The 13,319-nt window shown below is 45.5% G+C and overlaps 1 protein-coding gene across 1 annotated transcript in view; it reads right to left on the bottom strand.

Moving 5' to 3' along the window:
- The window catches only part of LOC147677808 (neural-cadherin-like), a 684,133-nt gene that overhangs the window by 331,573 nt on the left and 339,241 nt on the right, over positions 1-13,319 (bottom strand). Inside the window, exons 19-21 of the mRNA XM_086945589.1 lie at positions 6,536-6,629; positions 5,809-5,993; positions 4,392-4,627 (exon numbers count right to left, since the gene is read on the bottom strand). Of these exons, the coding sequence (XP_086801715.1) occupies positions 4,392-4,627; positions 5,809-5,993; positions 6,536-6,629 (515 nt within the window). The remainder of the gene's footprint in view (positions 1-4,391; positions 4,628-5,808; positions 5,994-6,535; positions 6,630-13,319) is intronic.

The following is a 13,319-nucleotide window of genomic DNA, read 5'->3' as shown; positions in this document are numbered from 1 at the left end:
GTAGGCAACTCAGGTTGCGGAGCGTCTACGACCGGAGAAAGTGGCGGAACTTGAGGCGGAGGAACCGGAGCAACAGGTTGAGGTATTTGCGCCGGTAAACGCTGTTTATAATCTGCAAGCATAGCCTGTAAGTCCTGAATAAGGTTAGGTGGTAAATGAGTGACCTCCGAAACTTTAGGTCGTCTTTGCTGTTCCATAGAATGAGGCACTACAATGTCTTCCTGGTAATAGTGTCCTGAATAAGTATCGTCTTCATCCTCATCCTGGCACTTAATAACGAGTTCGGATGGATGGCGAGCTACTCCAAAAGCTCCCTCATTATCGTCATCAAATTTTTCAGCCTGCTTCACAGCGATAGGCTTAACCAAAGCTGAATCCATTCTTCTTGATGGCACCGGTGACAATGGTGCAGTTGCTAGCTGTAAAGATGTCGTCGTCGACGGGAGGATCATCGTCGTCGATGGAATTGCCGTCGACGGGACCGTCATCGATGGGCTCAACGTCGACGGGACCGTCGTTGATGGGCTCGACGTCGATGGAGCCGTCGTCGACGGGACAATCGTCGACGGGGCAGCCGTTGACGGACTCGACGTCGACGGGGCAGCCGTCGACGGACTCGTCGTCGATGTCGTCGACGGGATACGCTTCTTCGTCGATGAGACAGTCGTCAACGGTGGTGGCGATGACTTCGTCGACGGGATCCTCTTAGTTGACAAAAGCTTCGTTGACGATGATGTCGTCGTCGACGGGTCGTCTACGAGAGCCTTCTTAGTCACAATACATATTCTCGTAGAAACAATAGGAGAAGTGATAGCTGTGGTGGAGATCATAGCCATAGAAGAAGAGGCCGAAGTAGAGATAGTACTCACTGGTGAGGAGACAGCAGAGCTCTTACTCACGGTTTTCTTTGAAGAATCTTTGGTGGCTGAGGCTCCAGAGACAGAATGTGGAGATCTCTGTAAGGAGCCTGAAGTGGAGTGGGAGGTTTTAGCAGCGTTCTCCCCTCACTTGAATCATCCTCTTTAGACCTCGCCCTTTTGCTGGAGGTAGAGGCCTTGTCATTGTCATCCGTAGAACAGGATTTCAGCCACAAAAAGACTCTGGCCTCCCTATCCCTTAAGGTTTTTGAAGGGAAGGTGCGGCAGATTTTAAAACATTTTGCCTCATGTTTAGGGTAGAGACAATAAATACAGTCCTTATGTTAGTCATCAACATGGACCTTTTTCTTTTCGCAGGTTCTACAAGGTCTAAACAAGGCCTTCTTGTCAGGATAAAAACTGAGTCAAGACTCAGGGAGACTCCCTTCCACACGACGTGCTGTGAAAATCTGAGGAGAACTGGCTCTGCAGAGAGGGTTCTAGAGGGTGCTGTAAGCTAATTGGTTGATGCAAAGACTTTGGTCTTTTTTAGCATAATGAGGTAGATAGTCTACTACAATCTAGGCCTCAGGCCTTTTTCTAGGGCCTACTACTATAATGTGCTTTTTGCACTGTTTTTTTATGTACCGTAGGACTCCCGCCTCGGCGACGGGGAATGATTCAGGCATGTGAATCTATGAAACATACCCCAATCCAAGATAACTTACTGGAATTATCTCCATAGTTGGCCGAAGTTATAATATGATCTATTGATCAGGCAATCATTTGGGCATCAGTAGCACCTCTCTGGGCTCTGATTTCTAGCTGCCAGTTTATTAATAGGCTATTTAAGGCATTTCCATATATTGAGTGAGTAAAGTGGTTGATCAATTCCTCCTCATGGACAGTGAGGACACATTACCCGAAGTCATCGTTCATGCATCTATTTATATTGAAATCACCAACCCAGATGACATACACTGGCTTTGACTGTTGAAACATTACATCCTTCAGGATACTCTCTAATTGCTTAACCACTGAGGTTGGATCCTCAAAGTCATTATTATAGAAATGTATTATCATTAAGTTCATGCTGGGATCATCATTTAGCAGCAAAATATAAAAAATAAGGCGAATTATTTACAAAAACAACCAATTTAAATATAGTTCTGTTAGCTAGAGAGGTTAATAGGCCTCCTTTAGCTCTCCCTCTTTTCAATGGAAGAGCTGGGGTTTTCAGGCAACAATACCTGTTTAAATAAATGGTATTCAACTCCCAGGTTTCTTGTAGACATATAATATGGTGATTTGCTAATTCATTATACCACTCCTCATTACATTTTTTTAATATTATATCCTGCAATGTTCCAGGAGAGTAAGATATGGTTATCGTTACTCATTAACTCCACATTGCCTATTAATCCATTAGTATTGGGGTTTGGATTAGTTCGCACTCTGCCTATTTCCTACAATTTCTAATTGAGTGTCCGTTATCGACGTCATTGTGCTTGTCAGCTGATTTCCCTGTTGTCCATTAAATTTGGGCGATCTGCTAAATGAGAGGTTGAGAGCAGTCTTTTGGCCATAGTTAACCTCATGCGCGCTAGCCTAATTCCGCTCGCACGCTGAGATTTGCGAAAACGCATGTTACGTGACGAGCTGGGCTCGTCATCAGCGTGTGAGGAGGCTACGCCATGACGAGCTCAGCTCGTCATCAGCGTGGAAGGGGTTAACGGATCATATACAGAGTAGGTCAGACTGCTGGATTTTGTTAACCAGTGCCTAGCTTTATCCCTGAGTTGGATAGTTGTTTCTTGTTCACCTACTCTAAGAACCGGAACGTTTACCATGACTATAACAAAAGGACAGGCAACTGGAGGAAAATTCAGAGATTGATAATGTGTTTTTGTCCAAAGATGCTGCCTCTTAGGAGTTCTGCTTCCATTACCATCAGAACCTTTCATCATATCCCACCTCTCAAGCCCACTTCTGGATAGCATTTTCTGCTCCTGAGTTTTGTGATAAACTTGCCGCCCCTATGCCCCCCTAACGAAGCAATCCACAAGAGGATGGCACCGGTTGCAAAATGGAAGTAGCGGTCAGATTCAATCTCTCCTTCCCGCTTGTCTCATTGCAAGAAACCCCTTCTTTAACCATCAATTAACTAAATGTGCTTGGGATCTGTCAGACCCTACCCCCTCAGTGGCCACCTTGCCATTCATCAACACCTTTAATATGTCCTCTATTGAGGTTAGACATAACAATATTGGTTGCAGTAATAGAGATAGTTTATTGCTTAAATCGTCCTCATTCCAAACAGGCGATGCAGTCCTCTTTCCTTGAATCTGATTTAGTGAGTCTGAGGAAGGGATTATAGATGATGACTTTCTCAATGTTTTTGGTTTAATAAGCAAAGTTTCTCTTGGGGCATCTCTTTTCCTCTTGGAAAGGGACATTCTAGTCGGCAGAGTAATTATCTCTGGAGTGATTTGCGGCAAATGAGGTAAGTCCGTTATGATGGCATTAGAGGCGACGCCCTGTAATTCCATCGCTGACAGCATAGTATCAGATGTTAAAGAGGGTTCAGTTATAGTGCTACCCCAGTGATAGTCTTTTCTCTATTAAGGCAATCTGATTTGATATCGCTGTTGTTGCTTTTACCAAGAAGGAGTCTAGTGTAGGTATGATACTCCCCTCGGGGACCGATGGATCTACCTTCTTTTTCCCCATGTCAGATGTAGAAAGGTTTCCAATGTCCTGTAGAAATCCAGCCGTTAGAGACGGGCCCAGCCCAGCCTCCTTCAGGCTCCAACGGGTGTGGACGGGCCTGCACTTTGCCCCCGGCAAGTCCCCGTGCGCGTACCCATCCACGAGTATGCAAGGCACTTTTTAAACACATTGTAGGAACCAGAGAGCTCACAGGAAACAAAGTCCCAAAGTGTGCAGCTGGAAAGTATGCACAGCTTGCTCCCCCTCGCCTCAATTCATTGTTGTCGGCTACAGAGGCTGCGGGCTGTGTGGCGCTTTTTAAGCGCGTTGTAGGAACCAGAGGGATCACGGGACACAGAATCCACAGCAGTGCCGCTGGAAAGTATTCACAGCTTGCTCCCCCTCTCCTCGATTCGGCAGATCACAGGGTCATTGTCATTGGCATTCATTTTTTATTCAATGTCCTGTCTCTCTACTTCAGTAGATCAAGCTTTGGGTGTTTGTACTACCGCAGTAACATCCCCTTGACATAAAGTAGTTTTGGCCCTTTGAAAAATGCTGCTTTGTAATGCAAAACATCTTTTGAGCTGGATAGTAGAAAGCATGAGTTGCTTTGTATCACCCTAGCGCCAGCACGAAGCCTTAGTAAATCTGTGCCAATATGTCATGCTTCACAGTGACATGCTATATTCTGACTAAATGATGGCATCTATGTGACTTAAAACATGAGACATAGTCTCCACTCCTGTAAATGATTGTAGTCTTTATCTCACAAAATATAAGAGCACTGGTCAGTAAGCAGATTATAAAAGCTGTGGATTTTACCTTGTCCTTATGAGCATCCATTTCACCATGTATTTTCTCTGGTGTGTAGTAAGTGTGCCCTATAGAGCCCAGAACTGAAAATCGTAGGATAGTCTGTCTTCCAGCAGTGTTCGCCAAGCTGAATATCTCTATATTCCTGGGACTTGCTGGCAGAATTTCGGACATCACTTCCTTAAATCTATCAAGTCTGCTGACCCCAAATTCATCTTTTTGTAGGAGGTCTTCTGCTGTTAAATCTGAGAACAAGAATAAGATCAGATGCGGGTTATACTGAATCAACAACATTCACAGCTTCCTTCAGAGAAGGTCAGAAGTGCATAAATGGTGTCAGATATGAGATAAGTAGATTATTGCACATGTAACACAATTTTCTATTTAAACAAATGCTATTATACCGCATTAGAAATTACACTAATACTGCATCACACAATAGGACAACCATGCTCTTAAACAAGCAAAAAGTGGGTGCTAACATTGCAGTATACAAAGTGAAAAATTACTCAATAATACCATTTTTACATGCTATTCCACACGTAAAGCTAAATATCCCCATAGAACCATGAATGGGGGATCTGGCAGTGCAATTACGAATTGACTTTATTCAGGGATAGCCCTAGACGAACACACACACATAACACACAAATATAAATCCAGTGCCATTTTAACGTACAGTAACTTACATGCCTCTCTTTCACACATTGAGGCAACTGAACTTAGAATTCACCCAAAAAAATGATTTAAAAAAAGCAGCCCTATTTACTTTATAAGCATATGGAAAACGTGCACTTTTGCCCCACTAAGTAGTTAGAAAACACTGCATGTATTGTAAAGGTAATAGTCTTGTGTGTTAAGAGTAAAGGATGACATGCATACATATTACTTTATTTAAGAAGCACCTTTCATTTAGTCAGTGAAAGGGCACTAAAGGCCATTGAGGAGCACAACCTGGTGCGGATCACTTTTATATGTTCCATGAAGAACAGACACTCTGATAGGGTGAACCTTTGAGTGGCCCAACAGTATTGAATGCTTCATGCTTGTATGTGCACTTCTAATCCATATCTGCCCCACAGATTTCTGTGACCCCAGAGTGTTTGCTGGTGACGACTCTTTGTCCACAGGTGTTGATGGTGCAGGACTGTATGCTAAGTCCTTTTTTTCTGGGAAGTGGACATCCTCCCATTCTCTCTTCACCCTAACAGGAAGATACTTCTGTCTTACACTTTCTACATACTACTACAGTGCCACGTTTCATCCCTTTTGTTGGGCTTCCCTAACCTTTGAAACATTATCTTGTGCCACCATCTTGTGCCACGATGCTCTTATATAGAATTGTACTTCCATCATCCCTTTTTAGAATGACAGAAGTTTGGTCAGGGCATCATGGTAGAACCTCTGAACTCTTGGTGTAACTCACCTTTAAGATGTAACGTAGCAGAGTTTTGTATGAGTTCATCTTGTAATGCTTTCACGTGAACCTTGACAGTAGAAATTACATCAGGCCAGATAGCATCGGAAACCCGGAATTTCAGGTCGAATGTCCCAGGAGGAGCAGGATCTATCATTGTTAGGGTGCCAGTACTTTTATTCAACCTAAAATACCTAAAAGCAACCAAATAAAATAAAAAATAAATTTGGATTAAAGACATGCTAATGTTTTATGAGAGTTCCCAGGACCTGTTTTCCCCCATTTAGTTACATAATGACAGGCAAGATGGTACACTGGCTGATACTGCTACCAGCAATAAGCACCCAGATCATGGCATTGAGAAGGACTGGAAAAATGGGAAGAGAAGGAACAGTAATTTACCATGTTAAGTTATGAAATCCTATCTAAAGGCTTCAGTGTATCACATATTCCTGGGAATCTTCAACTGGGTAAAGAGAGGCTCAGAAAATATGTTCTGCTGCACTGAAATATGCATTATCGTGTCCCATGCATTTGTTTTGTCCACCCTCGAATTGGACTGCGGATGCCTTATTTCTGTGTTTCTCACCAATAAAAACAAATCTTACTGGATTCAGCGTTGTGATGGCTCAAGTCCATTTAGAATTGAGTACAATACCTGAGCTCTGATAGGCCAGCTGATGCCACAACACCAGCGCAATGAGCAGATGTTTAGTTTTCATACCGTGTCTCTTACCTGGGCAATCGTGTTTCCGACTCAAATGTTTTGTTGCCCCAGTCATCATCATCTGGTGCATAGATCTGTCCAAGAATTGTTGGTGGCCAATTCCCTGTTGAAAAAAGAGTTAGAAGTTAATTTTGGAATCTCAAATTATTTTAATGTCTTCCTATTGTATTTACGAATCATTTGCAGAATGCAATTGTTTGGTTTTGTCACAATCACTTTCCTAACAAATATGCTTGTCATTTCATGAACTTTTAGGGCATATGGCAATATTTTTTAAATTCTCAATTTGGCATTTGGCTACTGGCATTCATTAAGGTATGTGTAACAGGCTGGTTTGATAGCAGATTTTGATATAGCTTAAAGGTATGACACACCGTAATAGATTTGGGGATAGGAAGGGCAAGAAAGCATGCAGTGGATAGAATTACTTCACATGTTTAAAAGAGGTATATTTTGAGGAACTTTCAAAAGTGGGTATGCTCTTCTTGCTCTTGTCCAGAATGAGTTGTGTAACTCTTGTGAGCTCTAATAAGAGCAAAGTAAGTGCCAAACATTCTTGCATGGCAAATTCAATGCCCTTGACCTCACAATAGCTATACAAATAGGTAACAACACCCACAATGAAAATGTAACTAAAAAATACCACATACTCAGACCAATAACTAATATTACATTCATAGTTGTATCTGTTAAAGTGGTATGGGTAAATTGATACACAATCTCAACTGCAAGATGATTTACAACGTTTGTAATTGCACCGGTTTCATTAAGGGTGAGGTAATGATCATTGAGTCTGGTGTGAAAGGTATGGTTTGCATGGCTATTTTGTGATGTATGGAGTGTGCACTAACTGTAACTTGCGCATTTCAGTTGGTTTTTCTGTTTTAATTTGTGACCATAACCGCACTATAACTGATTTTCTTAAGTGAATGTCTAAGATTTTTCTTAAACATATGTTAATGTGTTATAATCAAAGCTAAACATAACTTCCCTTTAACTTACTTTTTTTCACAGTGTCAGTTGTATTCCGTAGTCATATCATCTTTGTATCATAATTGTTGTTTTTTGGTGATAAGTTACTTGATTCTGGGTTACAGATTTCGGACATATTTGGCACATTTTATTACAATTTAATCAGCATTTTAGAGGACATTTACAACACTGTTTGGTCAGAATGTCATTCTCAAACCAATTGTTAGTAACTGTATGTATTTGAGAACACCTGGAAGCCGATTGGAGTGCAATAGTAGATTCATTGATATGTTTATAGGTCAACCATGGAGCTGCTTTAGGGTGCATCACGTCAATTTGTGCTAGGATGGGTCTCAGTCATGGGAGTGAACGTCAGCCCCTGGATGACGTATGCAAAAGTGTAGAGTCAAGATGTACACACTTGAAATCTGTGGCTGCATACTCAATCTGACAGAATCCTTCCTCACTGTGGTGGGGATTACTGCCTGCTCTGGCTTCGATACACCTGACAGCCAACCAGGCCTATGTGGAAATATCTGGGATATGTGGAAATATCTGGGATGAGTGATGTGGCCTTTCCAGTTTTCAAGGTAGTAGCCTGCAAGAACATACATTTTGAGAGCATTATTCTATTCTTGCAGTGGAAACTCAAGGTCCCAAACATAGTTCTGCCAGAAGGATAATAATAGGACCTGCATGCATTTTCTCTGTTTAATGCTAGGAAAAGTTTTTTAGTGCACACCTTGATTAAGTGTGGTAAAGAACCTGGGGCCTGATATATAAAACGCTTTTGTCGCATACAAAGACTGTCTTGCACAAAGTAGCAGGCTTTGCAAGGATAAAAAACAATTTGAAATATAAAAAAATGGCTGAGTCACAATATCTTTGCTAATCACTTTTGTATCATTGTGGCTCTTTGTGAATCACAAGAAAAAATAATGTTACAAAAAGACTTCTTGCTCTTCCTTGTGATTCCCCAGGAACTGTACCAGTGTTTTGTGATGAGGGATGTGGTCACTAGCTGCGCAATTTTAGATTCTCACTCAGGCGGTAGCATTGGAGTTTAGAGGTCCGGACAGGGGGACTATACCAGAGGTACCGAGACATGTACTATCGTTTGTGATATTGCAGCAGCGACTGAGGTCTGCCGATTTATCGATGGTAGAGAGCACCCTAAGGCATTGTTGGAAACGGTTCCACAGCAAAATTGGAGTGCAGCGTCCTTATGCACCCGAGATCCCATTGGACATGTGTATGGCGCTGCCACATGGTGGCGATTGGTCCGGTTTGGCGGAGTGGGAGGAGTGGGAGGAGCTGGGCCTGCAGATGGTGAGTGACCTGTATGCGGACGGCGTATTGTTGTCATTTAGCATGGTACAGGAGTCTTTTGGCCTTCCGCGCAGTCATTTCCTGATGCACGCGGGCAGTGAGGGCTCCATTAGAATGCAGCAAGCTCATAGATCCCATAGTGATAAAGCGTTGGAGGCGGCACGAGCGTGGGAGGCCTTGGTTGTGGAGCTTCGGATGCTAGATGGGGATGTTGACTCGGATTCTGTATCATCGGTGGGAGAGGAGCAGGCATAGGAGGCTTCCTTCGATCTGGGGGGAATTAGCGCAGTGGGAAGTCCCCGCAACATAGGAGGTTATGAGGAATCTTAGTATAGTTAGTGAGCTGACCCGTAAATACATTACACGCGAGAGTAGTAACTTAGCAACACTATTTATCTAAACAGCAGCGGCAGGGGTGGGGGATGGGAGTTGATAGATATAGAGGGGGGCCACGTATAGGGCAATGCTAAGAATTCAGTGCCTGGACTCAGGCAGGTTCCTGTGCAGACTGAAGAGATTGACATTACAGCGTTAGGATTGGAATTGGGATTGTATGCTTTGGTAATTGATGTATAATTGTCGAATCTTATACGAGCATGGAATGTGGGGCGCCTTGTATGTGCCTTGTATGTGTATTGGCCCCTTCTCAGGTCTTGTTTGTGTTTGAAATAATAAAAAGATTTTTTTTTTAAAAATGATGGATGTGGTCACTAAGCATTGAGAGGCTACCTGCTGCCTTTGTCAGCCACTAACCATTCAATCTGTGAATGCTATCCATAAGGGGCAGCTTGCAATGTGTAATGTAATATAATGTAAAAAGAACTTATAAAGCGCAACTAACACCTGGCGGTTTCTTGGCACTGAAGCATAAAGAAAACAAACAATCCATGGGGCTGGAAGCGTTAATTGTAGGCGTTACGGAACAGGTGAGTTTTTAGAAGGGACCTGAAGTGGGTGTGGGGGGAGGCTAGTCTTAGGCCTAGAGGGAGGGCGTTCCAGAAGGACGGGGCAAGGAATGAGAACCTCAGTCCTCCCTGTTTTTTGCGTTTGAAGGTCGGGATCTGGAGTAAAGCCAGATGGGAGGAGCGGAGATTGCGAGAAGGAACGTATGGGTGCAGTAGTGAAGAAATATACGAAGGACCTGTGCCAGCAAGGGACTTAAAAATAATGCAGCCCAGTTTGAACTTGCACCGCTCAGAAACAGGAAGCCAGTGGAGGGATTTTAAAAGAGGGCGTACGTGTTGGTGTTTGGGTTGATGATGAATGAGCTGTGCGGCCTGGTTCTGGACAAGTTGTAGCCTCTTTAGTTGGTATGCCGGTATGCCAACATAAAGGGAGTTGGCATAGTCTATCCTAGAGATGACTAAAGCCAATAGGACCAGGGTGAGGGCCTCGGTGGTCAGGAAGCGGGCAATCTTTCGGATTTTTCTCAACTGGAAAAAGCTGGAGGAAACTACTGCGTTGTTCTGGGGTTTCATCGTGAGGTCGTTACTAATAATGACCCCAAGGCTTTTTACTGAACTGACAGGGTTGGGTTGGGGCCCAGCGTTGTGGGCCAAAAGGTGGAATTCCAGAGATTGGCTGCACCCCGGACAAGCAACAGTTCTGTCTTGTCGGGGTTGAGCTTCAGATGATTCGCCCCCATCCAGTCGCTGATATGACAGAGGGTGGTTTGAAAATTGTCGATAGATTGGTCCATGGCGTTGATGTCGAAGACCAGCTGGATGTCATCCGTGTAATTAAATGCGGTGACTCAGCTACCTCGTAAGGAACGAATAAGGGGGGTGAGGTATAAATTAAAAAGAAGAGGGGATAAGGAGGAGCCCTGCGGGACGCCGCAAGTTAGCTCGACCTTGTCCGCAGAAAACTGAGAGAGCCGAACCGCCTGGCGGCGGTTGCTCAGGAAGGAGCGGACCCAGGCCAGGGCAGAGCCCTGGATGCCGGCCTCTCTGACACGGCCGACTAGAATGTCATGGTCGACCGTATCAAAGGCGGCCGACAGGTCCAGGAGCACCAGAACCTGGCTGATGTTGGAGTCCGCTCCTCTCCGCAGTTCCTCCATGACTGAAAGTATAACAGATTCAGTAGAATGATTGGGTCTAAAGCCGGCCTGTTGGGAGTCGAGGAAGTGAGAGTCTTCAATAAAGGTACTCAGGGTGTTAGTCACATGGGACTCAAGGACTTTGCTGAGGTAGGGGAGGAGGGAAATGGGACGGAAGTTGCTCATAATCGTAGGGTCTGCTGTGGGTTTTTTGAGAATGGGCATGACCTCGTCGCATTTGAATGACCCGGGGACAGTGCCAGAAGAAAGAGAATTGTTCAGCAGTGCCAGAGGGGGGGGGGGGGGGGGGGGGGGGGGCTCCGGGAAGGACAGGCTATAAAGGCCTCACGAAAGATCAAGGGAGGACAACAGTCGGTGGGGGATCCAGAGGCAACCTTCTTAAGGAGGGCAGGAAGCTCTGTCTCCGAGATTAGAGGGATCTGGGTCAACTGCTTGGGGTTGGGGGAAGGCGAGGTGAAGTCGGACCCAAGGGGGTGAGGCGGGGCTGAGGATAAAATACTGTTTTTGATATTGACTATCTTCTCGACGAAGAAAAGATTTAGGGAGTCACAGAGTGCGCTGGAGGGGAGAGGTTTAGCGGTGACCCTATCTGGGTTTGACAGCTCCTCCACAATAGAAAAAATGTCTTTGATTTTGGTGGCGGAGTCAGCAATCTTGTTTGAAAAATAAGTGGTCTTAGTTTGTAGGACCGCTAATTTATAATCTTTGAGCAGGGTAGTGAAGCGTAGTTTCATGTCTGGGGCGTAGCTGCGTCGCCACTGGCGCTCGGCCTGCCTAAGGCCCAGCTTCAGGGCTTTGAGGTCTTCCGTGAACCACTTTTGGGCGTCGTGCAGGCGTCTAAGTTTAATCTGTCTGAGTGGAGCCACGATGTCGCTGGCTGACTCCAGACAGTGTGTGAGGGCAGAGGCTTGGGTGTCGATGGAGCCCAGATTAGAGGGGGTGGAGGTTCTAAGTAGGGTGACAAATTCTCTGAGATCGGCCTTGTTCCAATTCCGGGCCGAAAGGTTGCCTTCCAGAGGTCTACCAAGGCTGGTAGTAGCCGTAATGGAGAAGGAGATTATAAAATGGTCTGACCATAGGCAGGGTGAGATGAGAGGGGCAGATATGTCCAGGTTGGATGTCCAAACCTGGTCCAGAATGTGACCCTTAACGTGGGTGGCTGACTTTAAGTGTGTCAGGCAGTTCATGCTAGATAGGAGATCGGTAAATGAGATAGAGCAAGCATTCTCCTTTACGTCAGAAGGCCAATAATTAAAATCGCCTAATACCAATTTTTTTTAATTATTAATGATAAGTTGGGAGAACATTTCCCCAAACAACGTGGGAAAATCAGGCATAGATTGGGGGGGGCGGTAGACTAGGACACAGATAAATGGGGTGGCTGAGGATTCCAGTCTAAGCACAAGATAGTCGACCGAGGGGATGCCGACTGAAGTCAAGGCGGAGAACCGGATGGAATTTTTGATAATCGCTGCTACCCCACCTCCCGGCCTCCCGGGAGCTCGGTTTGCCTGGAGGATGTAGTAACCAGCGGGGATTGCAGCGAGTATATCGGGGGCAGATTCCTCATTAAGCAATGTCTCTGTTAACAGCAGTATATCCGGTTTCTCAGAGTCTAACAGAGCAAAGATTTCCAGCTGGTGTTTTACCAGTGAGCGTGTGTTGAGATAGGTCACTGTGAGATTGAGGTATGGGGTCCGTTTGTTGGGTGGAGGATTGGTAGTTGAAGGGGGAGCTGAGGGCGAACCGGTTACTATCTCAGGGAATGTGTCTCTAGTACAGAGGAACCCCAGTGGCTCAAAGCCCAACAGAGTCGCGGGGGGGGGTAGACCTATGAGGATGTAATCGGATCAGATCTGTAGAGGTGTATTGGATGAAACCGGCAGGGAGACATGCCCCGTGCCCCAGACGGGCTTGCCTTAGGCTCGCCTTCGGCGCGCAAACGGCGTGCCTGCTGCGCTCGTCCGCTGCGCGTCCGGAAAATACACATGCTTTATAGGCGGCTGGGGGTATTGGAGGGGGGCGTGGCCAGCAGTCGTGGGCATGTCCTGGGGAGTCCCAGGAATGGCGGCAAGATCGTGATCTTGGACCCGCGGCAGCGCTAAATCCGCTGTGCGGGGGGGGCCTGGTGAGTGCAAATAAGCAATGAGTGCCCAGAGCGGGGATTTCTGACAGTTTAAAACAAAAGCGCAGTATTATACCGTTTTTTAAAAACAGCGTGCTATCGGCCCTCCCGGCTTCCGCCTCAGGAGGTTGCTTTCTATTTACGGCGCTTGTATTCAGCGCGCGTTATATAGTCTTATGAGGGGGGCGTGACCAGCAGTCGTGGGCGTGTCCTGGGGAGTCCCAGGAATGGCAGCAAGATCGTGATCTTGGACCCGCGGCAGCGCTAAATCCGCTGTGCGGGGGGTGCCTGGTGAGTGCAAAAAA

The sequence above is a fragment of the Lissotriton vulgaris genome, chromosome 12 (assembly GCF_964263255.1).
Source record: "Lissotriton vulgaris chromosome 12, aLisVul1.2, whole genome shotgun sequence".
Classification (NCBI taxonomy): Eukaryota; Metazoa; Chordata; class Amphibia; order Caudata; family Salamandridae; genus Lissotriton; species Lissotriton vulgaris.
This window is presented reverse-complemented; position numbering and strand designations above follow the sequence as displayed.